Consider the following 10,000-nt stretch of genomic DNA (forward strand, 5'->3'; position numbering starts at 1 on the left):
GGTAGAGGAGAGCGCTGACGAATCCCGAGGTGATCTGGGAATGGTGAAGGAGAGCTGGTATTGAGCACAGAGTACTCCTGTGTTTATGTTGTCATAACTACCTTTCCATACTGTAGTCCCATTTTTTTGTCATTTCTGGGGCCATTAAAACATCGAGGTCACACTAAGAGCACTGCATGTGTGTGTGTGTGTGTGTGTGTGTGTGTGTGTGTTTTTTTCACGCATAATTAATTCTTCATTCAAGCATCGCTGTTCACTGTTCATCTTCTCGGGAAGTTCCATTTCTCTGTAGCCTCTTCCCACCACCCTCACTCCGTTCTGTGACCGTGAGCCGCGGTTACATGCGGCACCGGCGGATGAGCGCAGCGAGCGGACGTGCCCTTTGACTCATTGTCTGCTTCTGTCTGTGTCTCTTCTCTCTTTTAGTCGTGTCTGGTAAGTTGTCATTCTCCACCCATCCACCCTAGAGCTAGAGACAAGACGCGGTGCATAATCCCATCACCACCTCCATGCTCCATGTAGCCCCCTCTCAGCCACTCTGAGCAGGAGCAACCCTGACAGTGCTAATGGGTAAACTATAAACAAATCCCAAAGAAAGGTAAAAGCCATTTCCTCTTCTGCACACGACTTGATGGTAGAATTGCCAAAGATACCGCTGACATATCTGCTCTGTATCCGTATCCGTGGATACAAGCATGCTATCTAGTCTGTAATCTAGTGGGTATTGGGTTCTGAACACCCCACTGTTCTGTTGCTCTATGGGCGGTGCTCCCCGCTGCGCTAACCCTGTGTTCGGGGGTCTCTCCCGTGCAGTGCCCCCTGCGTTTGTGGTGCGGCCCAGGAACCAGGTGGTGGGCGTGGGCCGGACGGTCACCTTCCAGTGTGAGGCCACGGGTAACCCCCAGCCGGCCATCTTCTGGCAGAGGGATGGCAGCCAGGTGAGACCATCCTACCCCCCTTCAGAAGACTCCCACCAGCTCATGTCCTTCCGGAGCGCTTTACATTCTGTGGTATATTAAGCGTGCCTCTCCTGGTGTTTGGCTTTGCTCCTCTCCTCCTCTTCTTTGTTTCTGCCCTCCTCCTCCTCCTCCCCCAGAACCTGCTCTTCTCCTACCAGCCTCCACAGCCCTCCAGCCGCTTCTCGGTGTCACAGACGGGCGACCTGACCATCATGGGCGTGCAGCGCGCAGACAGCGCCCTCTACAGCTGCCAGGCACTCAACATCGCCGGCAGCGTGATCACCAAGGCCCTGCTGGAGGTCACGGACGGTGAGGGTAACGGCTGCGAACCCCTCACGGCGCTCTCTGGGACCCGTCCTCCGGCCGAGACCGCGGCCTAATAAGCCTGTAGCGATCGGAATGATAGCTCATTCAGAATTAAACGCCTAAATATGAACACCTGATTCGGAATAGTTTAATAGATTATACGGTTATAGGTTATAGTTTAATAGATTAATTGGGTTCAGTTTGAATGGAAATGGCTGACAGTGGGGCAGTGTATTAATACTCGGTGAAGAGGGGGGACAAACCCTTCTGCTTAGGTTCCTCACACTGAGTGTTGTGGGAGATACTGGTGTGGAAGAAAAACAAAGATTTTACTGCTGAAGATGTTGAAATGTTTAAAAATAGTTCAGCAGTTGGCCAAAGGTTTTGGGCAATTGGAAGTGCAGTGAACCAATGTCTAGAACATAACGGCAGTTAGCAGCAGGTCGACATTCTTTTCATCACCCTTTAACGCTGAACAGGGCACTTCAATGAGCGTGCCCGGGAAAACCTTGCCAGGGCTGGCACCGGCACTAAATGAAGCTCCTCACGGGCACAGAAAGTACACGGATAGGTTGAGTGGAGTGCTGTGTTTGGAGGGCATAGACCCTGAAGACCACTGCAAATCTCTTCACGTATACGCAGTCAGTGGGAGACTGGCTGTGTGGTTTCTCTGACTGCTGTTTGGGCAGTGTGTGTGTGTGTGTGTGTGTGTGTGTGTCAGGGGGGTGGGAGTGTTCACTGGTTGGCCTGCTTTTGCCTGGGCTACTAATTGCATCTCGAATGAACACAGACTACCCTGAGGCTCAAAAAATACCGTGTTTCTATGGCAACCGAATACACAAAGACTGTCGGCGTCCTTGTCTCTGATTCCCAATTTATTCCTCCCCATCGAATTCAGACACACACACACACACACACACACACACACACACACACACACACAAACACACCCGGGGTGTTTCGGAAGATATCTAGCCCACCCGGCCTGTCTGCTGGGTACCAGCGATGATAACAATAATTACCACAACAGTTATTAAAACAGCCAAATTAAAATCCCAATGCTCCCCCTTCAAGGTCCACAAAAAGTAATTACACGTATGTCCCCAGCAGTAGAGGAGACTGCCCACTGCCCTGCCCACTGCCCTGCCCACTCGGCCAGGTGAGCGTCTGGCCTGTGCATCATGTATGTGGAGGTAATTGGCCCGGGGTGGTACCAGCCAGCGCATGACGGCTTTCTGGGCGCTGGGTAATGATATGGTGATTTTAACGCTCACTCCTCCACCACACGTACACAGGCAGGCGCGAAATGGGACTCCAGGCCTGTGTGTACACTCAATTACACTTAATGGAAATACAAGGATGGAGCAGGTTTGATTGAATCTAGCTGGCTCACTCCCCTCCATCCCCCTCTGCCACGCGTCTGTGTTAATAATCACACCACTCTGCCTGCGGCTGTTTTTCAGGTGTACATGCCTCTCCCCAGACACAAACACACACACGCACTCACACACACACACAGAGTCTTGGTGGGGTTTTTTTCCATTCTGCCATTGATGTGGTGGAAAGCTTCATGTCTAAACGGGATTTTTTTAATTGGTGTACTGAGGTTTTTTGGAGTATGTCACCGCAGCCGAATGATTAACCAGTTGCTGGAGGCTTTTAACATTTTTTTTTTTTTACCTTTTTCCACCGAGCTCTGCTTTTTTTTTTTTTTTTTTAGATCCTTCTCTTGTTTAGCTCTCTCCTCTTCTCCCTCATTATCTTGGTTTTGTTTACTCTGCCTCCTTCTTGTTTAGTCACCTCTGCCTCTCTCCCCTCTCCTGTCATCCCGCCGCGCTCGCATGCGCAGTGGTGTCGGACCGGCCTCCGCCGGTGATCCGGCAGGGCCCGGAGAACCGGACGGCGTCCGTGGACAGCACGGTGCTGCTGAGCTGTCTGGCCACGGGCACTCCCCTGCCCACCCTACTGTGGAGGAAGGACGGAATGCTGGTGTCCACGCACGACTCCCGCGTCTCCCAGCTGGACGGAGGAGGCCTTCAGATCCGCTACGCCAAGGTACACGCCGCTCCGGGCGCCGTCGTTGCAGACGCCTTTAGCAGCTCAGTCGCACAGGCGTACGACCCATTCTACCCGTTAGATATCCTTCCTCCACCACAGTCTGTTAAGCTAACCGAGGCTAACGCAGGATAAGCCAACTGGTCCTCTCGTCACACGCGATCGCCGTCGTTTCCTAGCTTTAACGGCCTCGTGCGTGGACGTGCGTCATGTGCCGAAGCGTTGGATTTCAGAGCGGGTTGTTTGTTTGCAGCTCGAGGACAGCGGCTTGTACACCTGCGTGGCTTCCAGTCCCAGCGGTGAAGCCTCGTGGAAGGCCTACCTGACTGTGGAAGGTACCATTCAGACTGCCCCCCCACCCCCCTTCACATTCCAAAGAGGGTACTATCCCTCCCCAGGCCTTCGGAAGGTTTTAAATACCAGATATGTTTGATCGATTATTGCTAAGTGCAGCAGTTCCATGTGCTGGATAGAAGCAAGCGTAGAGTCCCAGAAGAGTCATGTGCACTAGCAGGTGGTCTCTTATAAACAGTAGCAGGCGGTGGTCTGCAGCTGGCCTTGCTTTGAGCTGAGATCTGCATGTGTGTGTGTGTGTTTGTGTGTGTGTGTGTGTGTGTGTGTGTGTGTGTGTGTGTGTGTGTGTGTGGTCGCGCCTCGTCCAGAGTTCGGAATAGCTGCGCAGCCTGGCAGGCCCACTGATCCCAACCTCATCCCCAGTGCACCCTCCAAGCCGGAGGTAACCGACGTCACGCGCTTCTCCGTCACCCTGACCTGGAAGGCCAGCCTTAATGGAGCCACGCCCACGTCCTACGTCATCGAGGGTTTCAGGTGAATCGAGTGTGTGCGGGGTGGGGAAGGGTGGGGCAAAATCCAGTCCGTTTCAGGGGACTACGACGGGGTCATCTCGGAGCCGTACAGCTGTTGTCAGTGCCAGATAACATGGTCCCTGATTGGTTGCTGGTTAAAATATAATTAGCGATTTGCATATGAAAACTCTCTCTCTCTCCCTCCCTCCCTCGACCGTAGCCATGCGTCAGGGAGTAGCTGGGTGACGCTGGCCGACCACGTAAAGACTGAGTCCTATGTCCTGAAGGGACTGAAGCCCGGGGCGGTGTATCTCTTCCTGGTGAGGGCGACCAACGCCTACGGCCTGAGTGACCCCAGCCCCATCACGGACGCCATCCGGACCCAAGGTGAGCCCAGTCCAACAGCAGCCAAGCCCCCGGGAGCCCGCGGGTCCATCCTTAAAAAAAACCCTTCTCTGCAAACATTCCCCAACACATTGACCCCCCCCCCCCCACCCCCCAAGGCAGCCAGCACTGGTGTCGACAATGAGATCTCTTTCTCTGCTGTGTGTTTTCGGGTCTCCAGACACCCCTCCCACCATCCAGGGTGTGGACCACCGTCAGATCCAGAAGGAGCTAGGGGATGTGGTGATTCGCCTGCACAAGCCCACCATCCTGTCCTCCTCCTCAGTACGGGTGCAGTGGACGGTGAGAGAGGCCTCCGGCGCCTCCACCCGTGCTGGCGCTATAGAAGGAGCACTTTAGCCTGAGTGCTCCGTTTTGCACACGTAACGGATTTATTACGTGATGAAAAAGAGCAATAACGTACATCCTAGCGCATGTTCCAATGTCACCAAATGCTAGTCGGCATACCCACGTATTATTAGTAAAGACGATGCTGAAAGCATTGCATGTGTGTGCTGCTATGTGAGTGTTTGTATGATTGCGTCGCGCATGTCTTGCTTCAGGAGTGTCTACAGATGTGGCCTGTCTTGCAGTGTAATGTCGACTGGTTCGTACCCCCCATTTAAAGAGAGTCCCACTCGCGATCTAATCGGGACCACCTGTTCGGACCAAATGAGCTTTTATCGGTGGGTTGTTTAAACATTCCGGAGCACGCTCCTCTGTTCCGCCTCAGCAACCCTGCTGCCGCTGTGACTTCTTCGTGATGAACGATCTGCCATAAACACACGTCGGAGCGGCCGTCCCAGACGCGCACACGCACGGAATGTAAACAGTTTAGCCGGGCCAGATTGAGGTGCCGCAGGGGGGCAGAGGGTGGTGGTAGCGATGGTGGAAGGGGTGGGATTAGGCGTCCGGATGGTCAGTGCCTTGGGAATCTGGCCTTTTTTTTTTTTGGGGATGATAGGAAGCTCTCCTTCTCATTAGTCAGTAGCACGTCCGGGAGATGATGTACGACGCTGGATTTGTGCTAAATCTCCGAGGATGAGTGCACGGGATCCTTCAGATATGAGATCTCGCGTTACACAAAGCGGAGATGGAGCGCTTTGGTGTTCATGCTACTATCACCACGGAGGCGGAACAGCCATGGACGGATCAGAAGGCGCTCGCCTCCGAACCCCCCCCCCCGGCAGGAGGTGAGGTAACGGTTGCGGCTGCCGGGTCCGACCGCGTTGGTTCTCGGCGGTGGCTCGGAGGGGTAGTGGAGCCTGAGCCCTCCTCCGTACCTCGAATTGTCCCGTCTCCATGGTTGCCAGGCAACCCCAAGCCGTGTTATTTATTGAGGCTGAGATTGCCATTCACATGTGCAAGCTCTCCTTAATTGTGCCCCTCTGGAATAAATCCTAAAGTAGGCCTGGGAGAGCAAATTTTGAGCCAGCAGTTACTCTCAAAAAATCTATATGTCAAATGGAATATTTTTAATAATGTTTTACTGCACTGACAAGTCTGTAGTGTGTTTATATTTTATTTAATAATTTTTGTATGTTGTGAAATGTGTCGAAGTCGTGGTACGAAGACAAAGGCATCCAGTCTGGTGAAAAGTAACAGTAGAAACTACACGCGTGTTGTTCCCCTCCCGTCCTCCAGGTGGAGCAGCAGTCTCAATACATCCAGGGATACAAGGTCATGTACCGGCCCTCGACGGAGTCGGGAGAGCCGCGCGGCCAGTGGGGGGTGTTTGAGGTGCGTGTGTCTGGCGAGGAGGGCGCCGTAGTGCCGCAGCTGAAGAAGGGCGTCACCTACGAGTTCAAAGTGCGCCCGTTTTTCGACGAGTTCCAGGGCGCTGACAGCGAGGTGAAGATAGCCAGGACGCTGGAGGAGGGTGAGTGTCCACCCGGGGTGGAGCTCGGAGGAGGAGGCCGGGTTGGACCCCAGCCGATTCCCATCAGACTTCACATTTGTTATTTCCATGCCACTAACTAACTAGATTGCACTTCTCAGTATGATTCCAGTCCATGTGCAGGGATCTCTTATTAAGCTGGAAACCCAGAGTCTTTTCATGCTGATGGAGCCAATGCCATTGCGAGGCACTTTTCATGTCGCGAACGCGTAGAAAAAAACGCGTTTCCAACAAACCACGGTAAACTTTTGGAGTGCTCCAAGTTTCCATGCTGACCACCTCAATGTTCCGCTCTGAGTGGCCGGGCAGACTGCGGTGGAGCGAACCGCATGGCTAATTGCGTTTCGAGCTCTTCCTGCTCCGTCTGGCCCCAGACTGCCTGTTTCCCCGCAGTCTGAATAATATTTAAGCACAAAGTGATTAACCAGCACTGCCTGCAGCAGAACTGACTCACTCTAATTACACTCATCAGCCCAGTGTCAGGCGCACATGGCATATGGGCCGCAACTTTCTAATTAATTCTTTCCTCTCCAGAAGAATAAGCACCAAATTGAGGACCCCCAGCCATTTCCCGATATCATAAAGACACATATTTGTAGGGCACCTCACCGTTTGTGGGTTTAAATGTGACCCAGGGGGGCTGGAGCGTCAACAGCAAGCACATGCTGAAGTGTAGATACCGCACGCGTGTGGTTTTCAATGCTGGATTTGCACACACACTTCCACTAAGCGTGCTGCTGTGGTACTGGGAGCGGTTCCTGCCTGGGGTACAGCAGTGTGAAAGTTTGTTGCTTATAGAAAACCCAGCAGGAGAAAATATGCCCTAAAGTTGCACCATCGATTCAGGGTCACAGCCGTGCAGTCACGCCGCTGCTAGTTACGTGACGCAGTCACACCCCTGCTAGTTATGTGAAATGACAGACTTGTGTCTGGATGCGCAGACCACCGAGTGATGGGTCCAGCTGATGCAATAACCTGGAAACTGGGGCCAAGCAGAGTGCAATGTGGCAAAGAAACTAGCTGACATTAGCTTTAGCTCGATATTTTCTCCCTCATCATTGCAGCTCCTAGTGGTGCCCCACGTGGGGTGACAGTGACCAAGAGTGATTCCAATGGGACAGCCATCCTGGTCGCCTGGCAACCGCCTCCTGAAGAAGAGCGGAATGGAGTGGTCCAGGAGTACAAGGTAATAGGAGGACATCAGTGTTCTTCTGCACACAATGTCAGCAGTGGGTCACATGCAGGGAAAGTACAAAGAGCGATCAACTACTGCAGAAGAAGTATATTGCCCCCTGGTGGCTAGTTCACTCTTTGCAGCTTACAACTGTGTGAATGGATTGCACATTAATATTAGTTACACTTAGTGATGAAATAATTCCTTGAATTTTTGAATAGATGTATTAAACGATTAACTCTAAATAATTACTGACGATGTCTGAAATATTTTTTTTTCATCTTCTCTCCACATTTCCCTTGTAGATTTGGTGCCTTGGCAATGAAAGTCGTTACCATGTCAACCGGACGGTGGATGGTTCCACCTTTTCCATTGTCATTCCCAGCCTGTCGCCCGGCATCCGCTACAGTGTGGAAGTCGCTGCTAGCAACGGGGCTGGCCCGGGGGTCAAGAGCGATGTCACCTTTTTTCAGCTGGGTTAGAGCACCACCCCTCAGCCCCCACTCAAACACATACCCATAAACACAATTAGTCCTGCGTCACAAAACACAAAACCAGTAGATTAAAAAAAAAAAAAGTAGATGAAACACCACACTTTTCAACTCGGGAATTATTTATCTGAGACTTCCCAACTGCAGTATGACTACGAGAAGTGCGATCTGTTTGATCTGTTGTGGACTGCTGGTCTCTCCAGTCGCACTGTACACAACTGTGCTGGCAATAGCAGCCATTGCTCGGGGCTGTGAGCGGTCACTAATAATTACAGCCTCGCTCGCACTTCAGCTGAGGGTTTCTCAGCTGCACACACGCACAGAACTGGCAACCGCGAACATAAAACATGTGAGCTGTTTCAGTGCTTCCACCCTTATCATTAAGGTACCAGAATTCATTTATTGGTTTCTTTTCCTAAGACCTCTCACAGTTCCACATCTTCTTCCTCATACCCACTGTACTTTTAGTGGACATAAGTGGAAATGTGTTGTACTACAGTATTATTATCCCTAAGTATCCTGTTCACCTCTATTCTTACAAACTGCAAGAAGACCGAAGTCTAAACTCACTTTCTATCAGCTAGAACGTCTTTCTTACTCAAGGGTGAGTAAGTGATAGCTGTCGCTCGCGTACTGTAGCGATAGCGCTTACGTACTGGCTGTCCGTCGGCAGACTCCTCTGGCCAGATGGTGGACGGCGCAGACGACCAGGACGCTCTCTCTCACCTCTCGGACGTGGTGAAGCAGCCGGCCTTCATCGCGGGGATTGGCGCCACCTGCTGGGTGGTGCTCATGGTCTTTAGTGTGTGGCTGTACCGCCACCGCAAGAAGAGGACCGGCCTGAGCAGCAGCAGCTACGCTGGCATTCGCAAAGGTGTGCGCGCGCGCACGTGTGTGTGTGTGTGTGTGTGTGTGTGTGTGTGTGTGTGTGTATGAGGGTGTTTGGGGGACAGTGAAAACATGTTTATATATATATATATATATATATATATATATATATATATATATATATATATAACTCTACTCTACTATGATGACCTTCTCATAGTTGACAACAGATGCCTGTTTTTTTTGGGGGGGGGTTTTGAGAGGGGGATGGGGAATTGGGTTGACTAAGGTCCAGTGGAACGTTTACCACTGTTATATGTCTTTCCCATGAGGCAAACTTTAGGAAGAGTAATAACAAGGCACAGCACCTGGAATGTGTCCTTCAAGAGCCCACAAACACAGCGACCACTTCGCAGTCCCAGAGATATGACCTCATCGTCAGCAGGCTCAGGAAATTAAACCATGTCGACTCTTCTTAACATTAGTCTCGGCTGCTGATACAAGCAGTAAACGCTGTAATGTTGAGGCAGAAACAAAATCCTGAAAGAGGTTCTAGCTATGAACTAGGCTATGAAAGTCTACCACCATTTTTAATTATTCAATAAAGAGAATATCAGTGTAGAGTAGAGTGTGTGATCACTTTCACCCGACCGTATTCCTGCCGCTGTTTGGGCCCGCACATTGGTGCTGCCGTTCTCAAGTGTTTGTTTGAATCAGATCGAATTACTTGAAACATATTTTTTAAAACTCTTCCTGTGCAGTTGTTTACTTTATTTAAGTAACTATTCTATTCAAATAAAAAAGTCGGTGAAAAGATGGTATTTCAGCTCCCCCTCCAACAGAAGCGGGGGGTGGGCACGTGCTCCATGTGCTCTGTTGCCCGGATGCCTACGGACAGAACACCGGGAACGCTTGCGGTCGCTTAGCGGACGGCTGCGGTGTTACAGACGATGATGGCAGACCCGTGTAGAGGGGTCAGTTGGCCACCATATGACAAAAACCAAGGCAACAGCATGCAGGCAATTGGCTCTGACAGCCAAACATAGCTGTGATCAGCTGTGACAATGTTAACGGAACGTTCTGGAGCGCTCCCCGAGGCA

The 10,000-nt window shown here is 51.5% G+C and overlaps 1 protein-coding gene across 1 annotated transcript in view; it reads left to right on the top strand.

Moving 5' to 3' along the window:
• LOC113570017 (roundabout homolog 1-like) overlaps window positions 1–10,000 on the top strand; it is a 128,294-nt gene that overhangs the window by 105,915 nt on the left and 12,379 nt on the right. The window contains exons 9-20 of the mRNA XM_035535463.1: window positions 427–435; window positions 814–938; window positions 1,097–1,268; window positions 3,115–3,320; window positions 3,574–3,655; window positions 3,983–4,148; window positions 4,347–4,513; window positions 4,692–4,813; window positions 6,155–6,389; window positions 7,472–7,593; window positions 7,887–8,058; window positions 8,746–8,946. Coding sequence (XP_035391356.1) covers window positions 427–435; window positions 814–938; window positions 1,097–1,268; window positions 3,115–3,320; window positions 3,574–3,655; window positions 3,983–4,148; window positions 4,347–4,513; window positions 4,692–4,813; window positions 6,155–6,389; window positions 7,472–7,593; window positions 7,887–8,058; window positions 8,746–8,946 — 1,779 coding nt within the window. The remainder of the gene's footprint in view (window positions 1–426; window positions 436–813; window positions 939–1,096; window positions 1,269–3,114; window positions 3,321–3,573; window positions 3,656–3,982; window positions 4,149–4,346; window positions 4,514–4,691; window positions 4,814–6,154; window positions 6,390–7,471; window positions 7,594–7,886; window positions 8,059–8,745; window positions 8,947–10,000) is intronic.

This window comes from Electrophorus electricus, chromosome 17 (assembly GCF_013358815.1).
Source record: "Electrophorus electricus isolate fEleEle1 chromosome 17, fEleEle1.pri, whole genome shotgun sequence".
Lineage (NCBI taxonomy): Eukaryota > Metazoa > Chordata > Actinopteri > Gymnotiformes > Gymnotidae > Electrophorus > Electrophorus electricus.